Raw genomic sequence first — 17415 nt, 5'->3', positions numbered from 1 at the left:
AATTATTTGTTTAAAAAAACAGGTTGTATATAAAGAATCTATATTGCATTATCACAAGGATTTTTACATATATATATATAAATATATATATATACAATGGCGCAGCCAGGGAGGGGGTTAGGGGGTTGCAACCCCTCCCCCCATTTAAACCACACAAAAAAAATTGATTAAAACCCCATCCCCTTTAAAAAAAAGTAATAATAATTTTGATTAAACCCCCACCCCCCTATATATATATGTAAAAATCCTTGTGACCACTGTACAGCATTTTTTTCATATAAGTTTAGAAAAAATTAACTTTATCATACTTACCCTCTATCTTCTATGTATTGTTTTTAACAAAATATAACACATAAAAGTGCAAAGCAATAATTGTTAAAAATTATTAACAATTCTAGAAATAACACATTAACAACAGTTTGTAACTCTTTAGTTTCTGTTTCTTTTATTGGCCAAATTTTATCATAGTGTTTAACAGTATAAATTTACCAGGTTAAATTTCTCTTTTTGCGCCTAAAACATAAATAGATATAGTGATTTTTATCATAACAAAACTGCACAAATCATAAAACACAAATGTGCACAATGTACTGCTTTGGTCCGGTTTTTTTTATAATAAACATTTTACAAATTCAGGCCACACGAAGTTTAAAATATTGCTATACAACTTTTGTTGGCTTACACAACACTAAAATCTTGCGAAAACTATTTCCGGACTTTCAGCAGTGCGGCCGCCTTATTGTACAATGTACACACTATACATTGTCTGGTGGTCATTAAAGCTTATTTGCGTATACTCGTTCCTTACAAAACACATACTATACTAAGTTCCGCAACGAAAATCAAAAACTGTGTGCTTAATAAAGCTAATTGGTTCGTAAGGTGACGCACTTTAACGTTACAGGGGATTCGCCTACTCCTAAACCGCTTTTAATTTCCATTACCAGGTAAAAGATTTGTGAATGAGCTTCGTAATATACTTTGAACGTCATTGCAACATTTTTACTGAAATCATGACATCATCAATGCTATCTTGTATGATGTCACATTGTAATACTATAGTATAGTAAAAACTACAGGACACTAAAATATTACAATAATCTTGGTACTGCATATATGTAAAATGATGTTCGCTGTATTTTCATTGGGAAGGTATTTTAAAATGTTCCTGATGATATTAATTTGCGCACCAGCATCATTATGTTGGAGCGATGGTGCAGAATCGGAGAGCAAGAGTTTTAATTCAACATTGCGTTGTAGTTTAACTGACACATCTCCGAAATGCAAAACTTTAAGAGCGACTCTGTTTTCAATCTATGGAATTCCTTCAGCAGAAGAAGACGACTTTTTTATGGATAAATTTTTCGAGCGGTATCGTCGAAGTCCTGGATCGGAGTTTATAAAGAAAGCAAGCTCGAGATTTGACGAAATTGTTCATCGTAAAAAGGTGAAAGTATATATATCGAATGAAGAGGAAAAACTTAAGTTACCGATTGAGAAGTTCAAATCTCGGTGGCGATTTTATAATGGTAGATATGTTGAACTGCCAGTTTGCGAAACAACAGCATCGCCAATCGACCCGGGACCCCCAACCACCCCGCTGCCTAACCTTAAAAGAATCATACTCACAAAGCAACAGAAAGAAATGTTGTTATTCGAGCACAACAAGGCAAGAAGAAACGTCGATCCAACAGCGACGAATATGTTGCTGAAAACATGGGACGAGGAATTGGAATGGGTGGCTCAGAACAAAACGGATTCGTGCAGTTTTAGTGAAAGGAATGCGTTTCACCACGTAGGGAGCGGAAAACCTGCAATAGATATTGTGAGGCACAGCGAAATAAATGCAGAGATTGGTTTTAATTGGTTTGCCTGGAGAAATACAGGAGGTTTGCCGAATAGTTTCGTCACAGACGTCATGGAAGCGTGGATGTCAGAAAAACTTTATTACGATTATGAAGAGAGGACGTGTTCTTCAGTTTGCCGACATTACTTACAGGTATGATAGGCTGTGGCACTACTTGAAATACATGGATTAAAACGGTTAATAATATATTCAACAGTTTAACCGGGAATGACTATTTAACATGCCGACTAATTAGCGAAAAAAAAGAATGAATAAATGAATGAATGAGTGAGTGAATAAATGAATGCTGAATGAATGAATAACGACGCGTTTTGTAATAGGGGCTATACAGGTACACACAATTTTTTTGACTATTTCCTGTTTACTACTAAATGGAACGAAAAAGAGAATTGAACGGATAAGAAACAGAATATTCCATTTCACCTCACTATACACTATATACATATTTTGTGGAGCAGGTAATATGGGCGGAAACGTTTAAACTGGGCTGTACTGCTTCATGCTGCCGAAAATATGTCATCAATGGAGTGACGTGGACGGATACCACTCTACTGGTTTGTGCATACGCACCACGCGGCAACGTCGTAGACTATACGTCATCAAAAGCGACCGGGTTTTCTTACACCACACCACCAAAAACCCGACACCCTTATAAACGTGGAAAGTCATGTTACGACTGCGGGGGTTATCTTGAAAAAGGTGAAAACGCTACAGTTCTGAATGCAACCAGGTAAATGGAAATTATTGTTCTCGAAGGAAGTTTTGAATAATCTCCTTATGAAGAAACTAATACACTCAAATACAGCAATATGGTGCAGAACTACACAAACAAATAAAATGGTTTAACGCGTGTGTCATCTCACTAGATCTTCGACTAAGCGATTATACTATGCCGGTGTGTATATAAGACACACAAATAAAATTTAACGATTTTCGTAGCCAAAACCCAGCCTTTGGAAACACGAAAGAACCACCAGATACTTGTGTGGACAAGTTATGCACTAACACCGATCGGGATAAAAAGATCCCATTTAAAACACTTCCTTATCCGACAAGCACAACGTTTCCATGGACAACCACCATGACAGCAATGACAACATCCTCACCAGGTTTGAAAAACTAAACCAGATTCTATGTAAAGAGCGGTAGGATTTAAAGCGTTAGAACGTAATTTTGGAGAGATATAGGTATAGGCTATATAGTTCTGTATAAATATCAGAGAAGGATAACACATGAAACATCTTAAGGAAACTTATACCTTATCCTACATAATAATTTGATTAAAATATGTATATCGATCGTGTATTCTTTGCATTACACGCGAAACTTACTTACATTCGTACCAATGTATACACACCATACAAGCGCTATACTTTCCCTTTGTTTCTAGGCATACCTTGCGTCAAAGAGATCGAAATACAAATAGATGATGGAAGTTCAGTCAATATCACGATTCCCTCCTCTGCTGGCCCAGGGCAGAGAAATCCATCGTTCTTCGTTTTCGCATTCCTTTATTGGCCACTGTCAGTGTTTCTGTCATATTTTTTACGATAAAAAATCATAACAAAATGCTTGTGACATGCTTACTGCGACAAAGGTGTCTGAAATTTGATGTATATTGTACAGTGGAGGAAGACGGGACACCTTTAGCACAAAATATTCAAACATCCTGATCAGGTTTTAAACAATTAACAAGGGTATATCGTGGGGAAACGGTTTTATAATTCTTTAAATGTTTTTTGTTTACTACCAATTTGGAAAAAATATAGAATGAAAACGTGTCCCATCTTTCCCCACCCCCCAAAAAATTTATTTAACTAGTATAGATGCAGAAGTATACCATGAGCGTTTCTATTTGTTGCTTCTAAAATATACGAGTTCATAAAAAGATAAAAAGTTTAAAGTAAGGACTTATGCAACATTTGCATTGTATTATGAACACGCGTTATGAAAGCGCAAAGCTGAAAATTGAAGATTGCATTAAAGTAAGAAGCACCAAAAATAAGAATACAAGGTACATGTTTGGTAGAATTCGTCTGAACATTATAGTCATACAATATTATGTTTGAATGTAAGAATCTGCTGGCAGCGTAACAATGCATTAGACTGATGCATTAATTTAAAGGAGAAGAACGCCAACTAACAGTTAAAACCAACATATTAATTTATGGTCACAATCTCATTAATAAACGCCTCAAAGAAGTCAGTCCTTCTTCAACACTTTCTCAAACAAATGGAATAATTGTGATAGCAGTAAGCACGGTGTTGATTTAAATAGAATGCAGTCTATTATCACTATCGCGCCCTGCCATGCACCACAACAATCATATACATATGTGTGTTACGCAACTATGTTAATAAAGTCATCAAAATCAAGCCTTCGCACTTTGGCGTTAGGAGGCAAAAATTCGCAAATCATTTCTTCAATGTCGGCGTCGGTAAATTTAAGTCTGAGTTCTATTAAAGACTTGCGCAGGTCATTTTCGTCAATATATCCGTCACCTGTAGAATAAAACACTATGCTAGAAACAATGTTCATTTAATTAACAAAGGCATGAAATACAGTCCCATGCTATTTAGCTCAATGCTATGTGCTCAGAATAGGATATTATCGGTAAGACGGTTTGGGGCATTTAAAATGCGAGATATTTTAACGACATTTGGCGACAAATTCAAATTTTATTGTCTGAATGTACTCATAGTTCCTGAAGCTATATGGTCTTCTAAATCCAGCCTTGTATACTGATGTATATATGTCAGCTTTAAATTCCCATACCAATATAAGATGGTATATGACTATAGATGAATGAAGGAAACACGATTAATAATCATGTTTGTAAAATAATTGTGTTAAGCTTAACTTATATAATCAGTCTTGTGTTTTGATGTAGGTATATAATAACACATTTTATGTTTGAATATAGGAGCTTTGTGCTTTACTAGATAAATATAATAAAGTGAAGGGAGTATTTACATTCCACCCTCAGTCGACTTACCGTTTCTATCAAATCTTTTAAACACAGATTCCCATTCTTCGTCGGGGTCTTCGTCCTGTGACGTATAACGATGGATTAGATAATTGCGAGAAGGCCGAATGCTCTTCAAACATTAAAAGCCTCACCTGGCAAATATGGGCGAGGAAAGCTAGAAAGTCGTTAAAAGTGAGCGAACCCGTGGAACTCCGGTCAACTTCTTGTATAAGGTTCTGTATTTCTTCATCGGTTGGTTCTTGCCCAAGCGCTCGCATGACGATGCCTACCTCTCTAGCGCCTAATAACGGAAATAGATTACTGAAATTACTCGAAGCAATACGTTACCAGCGGTTGAAGTTTATATACTAAATACTCGGTATTTCAATTCACTGCAACCATTCTGTAAAGCTATAAAAAAAACCTTTCGTAACATTTACTTTTTATAATTTTTAAATGTATTGCCGTTTGTGCGGTCAATTAAAGAAAGGTTTATAATGTACAATTATTTTGCGCAGACACAATTAGATAAACGTCTGCTATATATATTAAAGATTTTAAAACTTTTGAACCAAACCAAAACAGTTACAAAAAGCTCATGGTTAAACTGCTCGCCGCATTCATTATTCTTTATTGTACCGCAAAACTTCGCCGAAAATACATCAGCGAAATCATGATATATCAGTAAACAAATTCCAAACCTTACATTACGATGCCCATATAAGTATTCAAGTAACATGTGTTTGCCAACCTTGAAGTGAAAAGCAATAAAACTTTACTATAGCGGTTGACAAGCGAAAATTTTTCATCAGGTAAAGCCAGTTTATTAAATCCAATTTATAGCCTGTCTCAATTGAAATGTTTGATGCTGGTATGAGGTGGTTTAATCAAAGGCATAAATAATATACGCCCTGTCTATACACAACGAACTATTTATCTCGCGGTTTCAACGTCATTTTCGAAAAAAAACAACTAAATTTCGTATAATAGATTGGGTTTTATAAAAATATTCTTTTTTTAATCTTAAAAAGCATTATATAAAATATTTTCTTATAACTAGGAAGGAATATAAAAAATCTTATATATAGTAGGGTGGGGAAAGATGGGACACCTTTAGCACAGAATATCCAAATATCCTAATCGTGTTTTAAACAATTAACAACGGTGCATGGGAGTTGTAAACATACAGTTTCCTAATTCTTTGAATGTTTTTTGCTTACTACCATATTGGAAGAGAAAATAGAATGAACAGGTGTCCCATCTTCCCCCACCCTACTACATATAAGGATATAAGGTATATGTTTGATACTTGCAACAACCATCGTCGTAGTTATTTAAAACCTTAGCACAGAACAGGGTAGAAAAACAAATTACCGATGGCGCCCGTATCGTTTGGATCTAACAAATAGAAAGCTTCTTCGTAAACCTCTAACAATTCCTCTGGCAGCTGACTTGCTCGAAGAGAGGGAACTCTGTAAACAAATTGAACTTTGTGAATGTCGTAATCAAGCATATTTACAAGGTCTTTAGCTTCAGAGATCAGATAAACGGATTTTGTAAGCTGTCACGGGGACTTAACGCGTTAATGCCAGGCTCAGTGGTGTAGGCATACATACTTATTAACATTCCAGGATAAAAAAACGAATTTTACCTCATTTTCCAGTTGCCTTCCGAACCAACGCTGAGCGTGCTTAGGATGCTAACATTGCTGCAGTAACGAATCTTATCCCGAAGTCTCCGCTTGTATTGTCGCGACTTCTCTTGCGCCATCTCGAGGGCGTAATAAAAATTACCCACAGATTAAATTTAATTGAACTGCAATTAATCTGCAAAAAGAAAAACAGCAAATATTATGAGACTGAAAACGTGTTCCCTTTTGCCCTACCCTACTATAACATGTGGAATATACAAGTTAGTTTTTACAGTGGGAATACGACACGGGATTTGAAAATGGATGGCTGCCTGCAATTTGCTTGACGCCTTTCCATGCGAGCGTAACACACAATTTACGGATTGACACATTTTAACAAAACTATCGGCGCGTGAATTTAGATCGACAGTTGAATCAACATGATGACATCGTAATATAACGTCCGATGCGTCAACTCAGTAAGCAATAGCAGATATGCTATTCAAATGATATCATTTACGCAAGTGTGTCAAGTGGTGCTCGAATAACAAACTGTCGCATTCCATCTGCCCTAACCAGAAAACGGGATCTACGAGACTAAACTATATCACACCAGTATACTACATACGTCTTGCTGTACCACAGTCTACTAAACATACTTTTATTTTATTCCTCGATTCAGTAGTTCAAAGCTATATACCAATATCGTAGTTGATAATATAGACTCTACATTACACCTTGCACAATAGTAAAAAACATCTGGACTTCTTTGTACAGCACGACACGAAAATAAAATTTACATACATTTGAATACATGTCGGTAACTCAACGTACCCTAGTAATGAAACTCTTTCAGCAATTTACATTAATTTGGAAACCACTATACTCGGAAATACTCCTAACGCTTACATTCCTATAGAGCGAAATACAGCAAAGATTTAGTCAGTACATACTCAGCAATTCCTAAAAACAAATCAAATGACACTTATTAGGTGTATATTTAAAAGTCTTATTTTAACACACTACATTTCTCTGATGGTGTCAACAACGATTTTTATGTGCGTCCCAACCACGCAAGGTAATTGAACATCAATTGAAGGACCGGAACCTTTCCTGCAGCGAAAACAATCTTGTTGATTGACGCCCGACCGTTAAATCAAACAATCTACTCTGTTTCAAGTAAATATTGGCTCGCGTCTGGTTCAGCTCGCACAAATGTACAGACCGCGTTACGAACAGCGACGCGGCGAAGAAAACAATCTAAATGCGAATACGATGGGTTGTACACAGCTGTATAACTCATTATCAAAGAAGTATCGGTAGATTGTACGTAATGCGCATCCACTCTTTACGTCATTCTCATTGTTGACGTAGAAAAATAATTACTGCTTTCAACTATCTGCTCTTGTACAATGATAGCTAGCAATTAGCGTTTACTCAAGTTGACCTTGCCTCTTCTTACGATAGAAAGTCGTATCAAATTGTCTGCCATACACTAAACGAATCGCCCCGTACTTTTTTGGCAAAACGGGGGCGACATTTGTTCAATGATTTCCGTTTTCCTGTCCGCGCCCTTTTACGAAAACCACAAACTTGAGACAACCAAACTAACAGCATCCGGTTTCGTTACATTCTCCTTCATTACATATCAAATGCCTTGTTTAAAAACGTAACAACAAACTGAGTACATCTTAGTAAGCTACCTGAAATATATGAGCGCTGAACAAAGCCCAGTGTCTAGAACCAAAACAACTACAAATCCTTCTCATAAGAAGGTAGGTCAACCGTAGCCGCGATAGAGACAATCAGTCACGCGGTTTAACTCCTTTCTGTGCTGGAACTGGTGGACAATGTGCTAGTTATGAAATCACCTTACACTATATATCCTCGTAAACCATTACTGAGTGTTACTGACAAATCATCTCATATTCGTTCTGTCCACAACACTAAGTACATTTGACAAGAACACGTCAACTTACCCTTTATTCGAATTTAACTGTTTAGAAAGCGGTAGGAGTTGAGGCATAATGTGTCACTTACGCATTTTACAACCTAGCAGGTAAAAGAAATGTGCAAACAACAGGAAATTTATTTCGAAATACAACGATAGCATGTTACAGCCGCGGGCCAGACTTGATCTGCAGATGACAGAAAGCATGTATCTGATTACCCTTAAATGCAACGATTACTAAATATCTCCGCTCTTAAACGACATTTATTATATTTACGATGCGAGACTAACTGAGGACACATATATAGACAGTTTATGACAATCTAGTTTAGATGACGCCTGAAGGCTTGACTTTGCAGTATTTGTAACCGCAACTTTGTGCTTATCAGTTTATCCTAGACTGTAAATAAATACGGTGATGAGTACGCCACGGGAATTTCCTTATTTAAACCTCTCTTAGAAAACAAGCCCTTTTAGCTGCCCGAAACATGAATTTTACAAATGCTATTACAGTAAAAATTGTTGGATGTCTTTGTTTAGTGAGATAAAGCGATGCTGATGGACAAAAAACAAACCCTGGAGATAACGAAAATATGTTAACTTAAAATTGTGATAGTTTAAAGAGGCCAGTCCCACAAAAAGCGAGGTCAATACAAACCGTTTACAAGCGTTTTAATGACAGATAATAGACCGTGCTTGTCGCAAGAAACAAGCACGCAGCATTGACACAGTAAGACATGTGGTTCTATTTGTATTTGCTTTAACCAAAGGAGGAACAACGTACCTGTCTTTGGCCCTACACTGCACAATTTTCTTGCAAGTATGCGCGTATTACCTGGCCCAATTGTGTCATAATCGTCCCGTTTGAAAACTGAGCCAAGTAATATTTCTTTCTGCATGACTGGGTCTCGCATAGCGCGTCCTTCAAAACCGCTTAAATGATAATGCCAAGCAAGTTGTTGAGCTTATTTAACCGGCGTGGAGTGCTGTCAGCTACTAAGTGCGTTTACTGCTCCTTATGTCTCTTTAATCGTCCTAATCCAACACGCGCCTTATCCAAACATGAACAGATTCGATTTCGCTTCATATACGAATTACTGGCAGTTCGATTTCATCTGAAACTCGTAAACACGAAATATTCTAACGAGCCCTCTCGGTCAAAGCGCAAATTTCGTTCTGACTCATGGCAGGCGAGCGCACGATGACGTAACCCCGCGCTTTTTTTTCACAGCACGCGAGTCGCGGTTCTGGAGTGTTTCTATTGAGTTTTACGAGTCCGTGAATTAAACTATCTTAAATAAATAATACAGTTGTCTGGGCCTAATTCTTAAGTGCCAAACCTTTTTTGTTAATAATTTGTTATTCTACGTTCAGATCAATTATTCTTTTTTTCTTGAAAAACGTATTAAAATCTGAGGACTGATAATTGGGGTCAGTTTAAGGTCAAGCGTTCTTTATTTGGTTATCCAAATATCAACGGATGTAATGACCATTCTGTATAAACAATCAACCAGCCAGCAAGTACGCCCTTTTGGTAGCTTCTTAGTACGACATTGGAACCGACCACACGAAGCGTATTATAACTCAATATCTTCGAGAGCGAAACCTATAAACATTTTAATACTTAATGAGGCATATCAACGAAGCATGAAAGTTTGTTGATGGATTGATATGCTCAAATATGATGTTTCGTTTTTATAAATACAAAAAAAAAACGATTTCGTTGATATGCCCTTTAACACAAGATAATGCTCAGTGACAATTTACATCAGTACTTTCCTTACCACCAGTGTATTGAATTTGGTAATAAACACTGCACAGAAAAAATCCAACAAACTGAATCAAAATCGTCGCGATGTACTTAACACAGAAAGGCAAATCAACATAACAAAATAAGTGGCACGAAAACAACACTTTAGACTGCATAAACGGGATGCATTAATAATTCTATGCATCTGGTTAACGCTGTACTTTGTTATATGCACCACCAGTTTGCCCAATATAGGTCTGATGGTTATGAACATGGATGGGTTATGTGAACGTTTATCAACTTCAGCCGTTTCTGTTGCATCTCCTTTTTTCTTTTCTCCTTGAACAAGGAGCACCTGCAGACAAAGGTCGAACACGAATTCGTCTCTTCCGGATCTGGATGGCGACTTTTCTTCCTTTCCGGACGCTACAACGGCTCCACCGACTCCAAGGTCCCATTACACAGTCACGGGCTGAAATTAATGAGAGGCAAAGTTTGAAGAAAAAGTAACATATTACTGCGGGATAAGATGGGGCACCAATAGCACATAAAATTCAAATTTCCCGCTCGTGTTTTAAACAATTAACTATGGGATTCGTGAGAATTGAGCGTTCTTTGGTTACTGTCAAATGGGACGAGCCGATGGAATGAAAACGTGTCCCATCTTCTTGTACCCTATACTTATATATTGCGACGTATGGAACATTTACTGTACTACTGTATTTACCACACCATAGGTAGCTTACTACATAAACTATTCCAGACACTAATATATCCAATACATGTCCCAGTATAAGTATAGTCGGGTGGGGGAAGATGGAACACCTTTAGCACAAGCACATAATATCCAGATATCCTAATCTGTATTTTAAACAATTAACAACGGTCTATGAGAGTCATGAGGACATATTCTTATATTTCTTTGAATGTTCTTTGTTAACTACTAATTTTTTCCCATCCTACTGTACAACTTACGACATGGTTCAGTATTTTGGCAACGTCGTCGTTTTACCAAATGCACACAACCCGAGTTCGGCGAACTCTGTAGTCGCTTTCTAGTTTCCCGCTCTCGTCTGCAGCATGTCGACCACTCGGACCACTCAGTTGATGAGCATTGGTTTTGCCCTGTAAGAGGTATATGGTAGAGGGAGACGGGACACATTATGTATATAATGCAATGACTCACCTTCAGCAGTCACAGGAACAGGGATGCATGCCGCTGTTTCCATCATAAACGTTTCACAGGACAGTCCCTCAGGGGCAAATTTTAGGACTCTGAGAAAAACAAACATAAATGATGTATCGACAACGTGTGCGATCAAATAAAAACCAGAATTCCTACTTTTTTCTAGTAGTTTGTCCAGTCAGTCGACCTCCTACGCATGGAACCCATGGGGACCATTCGGAGTACAAGCATGTTGTTGCACTTGTGACGTCACACGGTACCATGCAACGATTTTGCTCCATTTGAAATCTTTCGCAGCCGTCCACACTCGCTGATTGGTTGAGGAAACGTTTTCTAAGAGTTTCGCCTGTATGCACAGAAACATATACATCTTTAAAGATTAAATTTAGACAATTGGTATTTTAAATGCGATAATTAGCGTTTTCATTGCTATTTCTTATAGGGTACGCATATACAATTAGTGTCTATAACTTTTATGACAGGTGTGCCAGAATTATCGTGTTATTTGAACGATAAAGTCCATACAGCAACCGAAACTGGTTACAAGCCTTAAAAAAAGTTTATAATGAAGGTTTCCTCACCCTTGCCACAAGAAACCGAGCATGGCATCCATGGGTTCCAAGATAGAAAGACACATTGCTGGTGGTTTGACTCATTAGAGCAAGGTCGGTTATGACAAGCCGCGTTTTCCATGACGAAACCCTCGCACTGATTACTAGAAGAATCTTCACCTGAACAACAAGTAATAAATATTTACAAAACAAGAGTCATCTTGTGTGCCGCCGTCCATAGGTATTAGGTCTGCCTCAGGAGGTTATACATGCTCGAGGCTTGCCGGTACTACTATTTTTAGCGTGTGTGTCGTTAAGCAAGACGCTTAACCGCAATTGCCCCAAACCAGTGTTTACTAAAAGGTTTTCTAACTTTATTCACTCATTCTTCAATTAAAATAACAGACACATTGGTTAAATACAATTAGTAAAAATACACGAAAAACTAACCCAGAAGAAACCTCTTCCTCAAAGTTGCTCCTTTTCCACAACTTTCTGAGCAAGGCATCCATTCCGACCATTCTCCGTACTCGCATGCTGATTGGTCGTCACTCGGGCATGTCATTGACGTCATACACTTGCTTTGCTGCATTTGAAAACCTTCGCAGGTCGATTCCCCACTGAGTAACATCCGCTTACGAAACGTTTGTCCAATACCGCACGTGACTGGACACGCTGACCAATCAGACCACTCCGCATATACACAGCCGACAACATCAACTGTTATTAAGTAATATTTCCCTATTACATCAAACTTTAAAATAAAATTGAATATGGGAATAGTTGTTTGCATTGTACCTGTGACTTGGTCACATGACATTGACGTCATGCATTTGCTGTTCTGCATGACTGCACTACAATCTGAACCCGCCGTGACAGATCTGCGAGAGTGTATCCAAGTGTGAATTTTTAATAAGTATGAAAAATCTCAATTCTAACACACACCTTTTCCTGATGGTTTGCCCAACCCCACACGTCACCGGGCATGGCATCCAATCCCCCCACGTCGAGTAATTGCACGCATCTCCCGGACCACAAGAAGCAGCACACTCTGTCATTTCTTTAAACAACCAAAATTACCACCTGTTAACACTACCCACTAGCCCAATAACTGAAGCATAAAGACCTTTCAACGGCTCCCTGCAATTGGAGGCTTCCGACGGCCACATCAGAACACGATTTCGAACCTTTAACCCCGCACCGCAGCTTACACTACAATCTCCCCATGAAATCCAATCTGTAAACACACGGTGTCAAAAATATTACGTTCATATACACCTACAACTTTGTACAAACCTGAATACAGACACACAGTAGAATCTCCAGCACCTCCAGCGCATTCTCCGCTTCCTTGGCAAATTTCCTTCTCCATCGTTGCCCCACATTCGCTTGGCGATTTCCGAAAACCTCCGGACCTGCTTCGGGTCTAAATTAATAAAAAATGGAATATGTTTATAATCAAAAACATACATCTGTGCTGACTGTGCACACAAAGGACCAAACTTTGTTTAATGCAGAAGAGGCTACGTCCGATAGTTAAACACAATCTTGTGGAACAATTTTAACCTATATTAGTTCCAATGTATAGTAATTATTGTAGTGCGGGAAACTGTTGAGTATAGGCTGCCTACCTTATCGAACACGTTTGGCGCCTATGTCTGCGCATCATCTCATATATATATATATACACACACACACATCGGCCATAAGCAGTTCTTACCTTGATCCCCCAACCGCACGTCACAGCACATTCCGACCAATCGCTCCACTGGCCATAGGAACACATTGTGACGTCACTTGTGGTTGATTGTGACGTGACTGAATACTGCTTGAGAACAGGTTCACTGTGACCACACTGTCCACCCTTTGCAAGTATATTTATACCATTATTGTTGTTATATAGCAAATTACGAGCCCTGTTCAATAAATGTATAATATCATACATATTACGGGAATATTATATATAGGTTGGGGTAAGATGGTACATGTTTTCAGTCTCTTTTATCGTTTATACTTTCTTTATTTGGTAGTAAGCAATAAATAATTACTGTATACCCACGACTATAAATGAGGTATTAATTGCAAACACACGCTTACGAAATATGGGACAATACATGCCAACGGTATACATTACCCCAAATTTCTATATAACACAATATAAAAAGCTTCACTTACAGATAAACTTGTGCGAGTTATAACAACTCTTGCCACGGGTTCAATGTTGCCACCCCCTTCTTTATAAAACGGCGATTCCGGGTCGTCGGCAGATGTTAAGGCCCGTATTCTCTCATGTGGGGTTGTGGCTGAGTTCGCAGACAGGTATGATACCCCACTGTCTGTACCGGCGTCCCACGGCGTTAAATTGTACCTGAAGAAATCAAGGACTTATATATAATGGAGCCAGGATTTTTTACCGATTATTATTACTTACTTTGAAGGTTAACAAGAAATATAAATGTTTATTTTACTGTGGGGTATAGGATAGTTATGTTAGAACATAATATTCCATACCCCTTAATAGTGTTATACCCATTAACAACGCTGTTTTATAATCATAAATCTGCAATATTCTTTGTTTACTACCAAGTGGGACGAGAAAATAGCAGGAATACGTAAATCATTCTACCCCAAACTATCATATAGCAAAATTAATTACTTACACCCTTGTGCCAATCCAACCGCACTCTAACGTGCACATCGTCTCTTTTGTTATTCCAACATTCCAATCAGGACTTGGACCAAGCATGCTCAACAACGACACCAGGTGGCGGGATTGATCAACTTGAAACGTGTCAGATGGAGGATTCCTCCTGTTTTATGAAATATATCTACGTCATCAAACATGATATTTTGTTCTTTGGATAATGAGGTAGCAATGACAAATAGAACTTTGAAAAAGGGTAAACAAAATTGTCGTTGTTTTTTTTAAAAAAAAGTTTAAAATAACTTGCACAGTCATTGGACTTAATAGTATTATAGTAGAGTGGGGGGGGGAGATGGGACACCTTTTTATTTTAATGTCTTGTCCCATTTGGTAGTAAACTAAAATCTTTCCAAGATTTATAAAACCGCTTCCTCACGACTCTCATAGACTGTTGCTAATAGTTTAAAACACGAACAGGATCTTTTGTAAATATGTGCTAAAGGTGTCCGGTATTTCCCCACCCTACCATATAGTTGTCTTCAGAATATATATTAAACAGACATTTATAAACCACAGATTTACTCACAAGTTGCGCGGTTGGTAGGCTGGCCATTGCGCTGGAGTTTTGATTAGAGACATCACGTGATCTCCTTGTGACGTCACCTCGGTTTCGACGTCATTGGGCCAACCCCATTCCGCGACTTTCTGTACAGCTGGACTCGCAAATTCTCCATAATCCCAGATCGAGTATTCACTGCTGTGCGACGCTCCGATTACGTTTGACCAGTGCGTAGAAAACGCTGTAAAGTAAAAAGTAAAAAGAAAGTAATCAAAACGCCAATGTTAATTGTACATATATAGCTCGATACCGAAAGTACAAGAAAAGTTTACAAACCAGGATAATCTTTCGGATGACTGGTCGGCGACCACAGTCCATAAAACGTCATATGGTAAGTAGCATTTCCACAAGCGCAACAATCCGTGGTTGCATTTGATGGAGGCAAGGCTTCTCTTTCACAAATATTTAGTGACAGTCTTCCTTCGTGGCGAAACCATATCCAACCTATGTCAACAATGTTTCTACAACAGAACTATTTTTCAAAACATACTTAGAACGCCAATTCGATATGAATGTACGTGTTATATGTTGAAAATCCACTGGTTAGTCTATACCATAAATTTTCCCGCTGTCAACTATATATAGCGACCATTTACCAAAATATTTTTGTTTTGCCCCCCTCCCCCAAAAAAAATACGAAAAAAAGGAACTGAATTTATGACAAAAACTTAACTTCTGACAAAGCATATCAAACACCGTTACTGTACCTATTTTCCGAAATTACCTTTTTGTACAACACTTGCCGCCAGCACCACGCAACCAAATCCTCTAGCAGGGGCTGTCCATCTTACAGAGACACGTTTCTTCTTGCCGTTGGTAACTTGGGTGGCATAGCTGGGACAAGACCTCAACACACGGGACGTGTAAGAGTTTATTGGCTGTATGAAAGTATATTGACTTTCGTTGATAATAACATTTAAATTAAAAAAATTTGAATGCATGATATAATATTTGAATGCATGATAAAGATATGACATACACTTTTCTTCCAGGTTACACCTTGTTTGTTTCAATTAAATACCACTCAATATAAATTACGCCTCTGTCATTTTTAAGTATAGTTTTGTCCGTAGGGTGTTTTCAATTACTGACGTTTTGTAAGATTTACTGTAAATAAATGATTTACCGTAAAAGTGCCAGCTGGTTCGTCATTGCTTGCATGCTTTGCTGTGAGCATAAATCCACGAAACGAAGCAGGGTTTGTACTTTGAATGGTCACTATTGATAAACAGTGTCTAAACTTTGGCTTTAGTATAGACAAAAGCAAAGTTATAATATACAAATTTACTGCCATCCAAACACAAACGTCTATATCTTTTTCATGACTGGTCAAAACGTGTTATAGAACTGTAGAGTATAGGTTGTGCTACAGTTGGCACATAAATCCATGTTTCCTGATCTTTTTTTCATCAATCAATAACAGCAGATATTTAGAGTCGGTAAGTTACTTTATATAATTTTGTAAATATTCTTTGTTTTCTACCAAATGTGACGAGAAAAAGAAATGAAAACAGTCAAAATATCTCATATATTTTACCCACTTAACTATATAGTTCGTAACACAAAAAATGCTCATATTGCGTTTATTACAAATATGTAAATTTGGTAGGCGAATGGTTTAAACTTTAAGGCATACCATACATAATTTGCCTACCAACGTATTCTCTCTCGGGTTCGTAATCTTCTGGATCTCCCTCAATTCGAACTTGAAATCCATTGTCGCCTCTCCTTGGACGTGGACGTGGACGTGAAAAATAACGTTGTGAAATGTCCGTCGGACAACCAGATTGCTGTCGGGCAGGATTCGCAACCCGGCGACCAGATTCCGCAAGTTGAAGGAACAGGAACGAACAAAGTAATATCCTAAGTTTGAAACTTGTTAAAGGACCCATTTGTCCGCTATAGAAGTTCTTGCATTTTGTCCAACTTAAGCAGCTTGTCATGCAATTACCAACCACCATTGCTGGTTTGTTTTGTATGACTTTTAAATACCAAGTCCAAGATACATTACTATAGCGAAAGCATTTGTAAAATATTCAACTGCCCTTTAATAAAACGTGTTTAAGTCAAACAATGTCTTATGGCATATCTGCAAAAACATTTTTTTTATTACGGCAAATAAAATTTCTTACAGACGCTGTTTTAAATGCAGCAACGTACAACTAATCAATTATTTAACAGATCGGGGACGTGGTAACGACAGGCTACAGGCCTAAAACAAGACCATCCTATTCCCAACGTCAAGTAC

General features: G+C 37.8%; 3 protein-coding genes across 3 annotated transcripts; 1 reads left to right on the top strand and 2 right to left on the bottom strand.

Annotated features, from left to right (window-relative positions):
* Nucleotides 1-1123: 1123 nt before the first annotated feature.
* LOC149740435 (uncharacterized) lies at nt 1124-3661 on the top strand. The gene is made up of 4 exons (XM_089873015.1): nt 1124-1999; nt 2326-2597; nt 2807-2976; nt 3258-3661. The coding sequence occupies exons 1-4, from the start codon at nt 1124-1126 to the stop codon at nt 3419-3421; spliced, it is 1482 nt and encodes a 493-aa protein (XP_089729141.1). The 3' UTR covers nt 3422-3661.
* Nucleotides 3662-3702: 41 nt separating this feature from the next.
* Nucleotides 3703-7431, bottom strand: LOC149740434 (calmodulin-alpha-like). Its single transcript, XM_089873008.1, has 6 exons — nt 7301-7431; nt 6488-6662; nt 6211-6308; nt 4989-5137; nt 4864-4918; nt 3703-4369 (listed from the first exon to the last, which is right to left on the bottom strand). The coding sequence occupies exons 2-6, from the start codon at nt 6604-6606 to the stop codon at nt 4209-4211; spliced, it is 582 nt and encodes a 193-aa protein (XP_089729134.1). The 5' UTR covers nt 6607-6662; nt 7301-7431; the 3' UTR covers nt 3703-4208.
* A 2758-nt stretch (nt 7432-10189) lies between these two features.
* LOC149740433 (spondin-1-like) lies at nt 10190-17272 on the bottom strand. Its single transcript, XM_089872983.1, has 18 exons — nt 16822-17272; nt 16294-16385; nt 15892-16045; nt 15444-15611; nt 15135-15348; nt 14565-14714; nt 14080-14272; nt 13625-13768; nt 13201-13330; nt 13031-13141; nt 12850-12964; nt 12703-12785; nt 12355-12624; nt 11935-12084; nt 11510-11699; nt 11354-11442; nt 11143-11292; nt 10190-10639 (listed from the first exon to the last, which is right to left on the bottom strand). Exons 1-18 carry the CDS (start codon nt 17126-17128, stop codon nt 10470-10472), a joined length of 2880 nt encoding a protein of 959 aa, XP_089729109.1. The 5' UTR covers nt 17129-17272; the 3' UTR covers nt 10190-10469.
* Nucleotides 17273-17415: the final 143 nt, after the last annotated feature.

The sequence above is a fragment of the Ciona robusta genome, chromosome 2 (genome assembly GCF_009617815.1).
Source record: "Ciona robusta chromosome 2, ASM961781v2".
In the NCBI taxonomy this organism is placed as follows: Eukaryota; Metazoa; Chordata; class Ascidiacea; order Phlebobranchia; family Cionidae; genus Ciona; species Ciona robusta.
Note: the sequence above shows the minus strand (reverse complement) of the source record. Positions and strands in the feature narration are given on the sequence as shown.

What these genes read in the sequence shown, in the direction of transcription:
- LOC149740435 (XM_089873015.1), top strand. Translation starts at nt 1,124, where the DNA reads ATGATGTTCGCTGTATTTTCATTGGGAAGGTATTTTAAAATGTTCCTG. An exon ending in TTTGCCGACATTACTTACAG is followed by an intron (nt 2,000 to 2,325) that starts GTATGATAGGCT and finishes TTTGTGGAGCAG; the next exon opens with GTAATATGGGCGGAAACGTT. An exon ending in ACAGTTCTGAATGCAACCAG is followed by an intron (nt 2,598 to 2,806) that starts GTAAATGGAAAT and finishes CGATTTTCGTAG; the next exon opens with CCAAAACCCAGCCTTTGGAA.
- LOC149740434 (XM_089873008.1), bottom strand. Translation starts at nt 6,606, where the DNA reads ATGGCGCAAGAGAAGTCGCGACAATACAAGCGGAGACTTCGGGATAAG. An exon ending in GAAGGCAACTGGAAAATGAG is followed by an intron (nt 6,309 to 6,487) that starts GTAAAATTCGTT and finishes ATTTGTTTACAG; the next exon opens with AGTTCCCTCTCTTCGAGCAA. An exon ending in TCCTCGCCCATATTTGCCAG is followed by an intron (nt 4,919 to 4,988) that starts GTGAGGCTTTTA and finishes TATACGTCACAG; the next exon opens with GACGAAGACCCCGACGAAGA.
- LOC149740433 (XM_089872983.1), bottom strand. Translation starts at nt 17,128, where the DNA reads ATGGTGGTTGGTAATTGCATGACAAGCTGCTTAAGTTGGACAAAATGC. An exon ending in TAACTCGCACAAGTTTATCT is followed by an intron (nt 13,769 to 14,079) that starts GTAAGTGAAGCT and finishes ATACTTGCAAAG; the next exon opens with GGTGGACAGTGTGGTCACAG. An exon ending in GAGGAAGAGGTTTCTTCTGG is followed by an intron (nt 12,085 to 12,354) that starts GTTAGTTTTTCG and finishes CTTGTTGTTCAG; the next exon opens with GTGAAGATTCTTCTAGTAAT.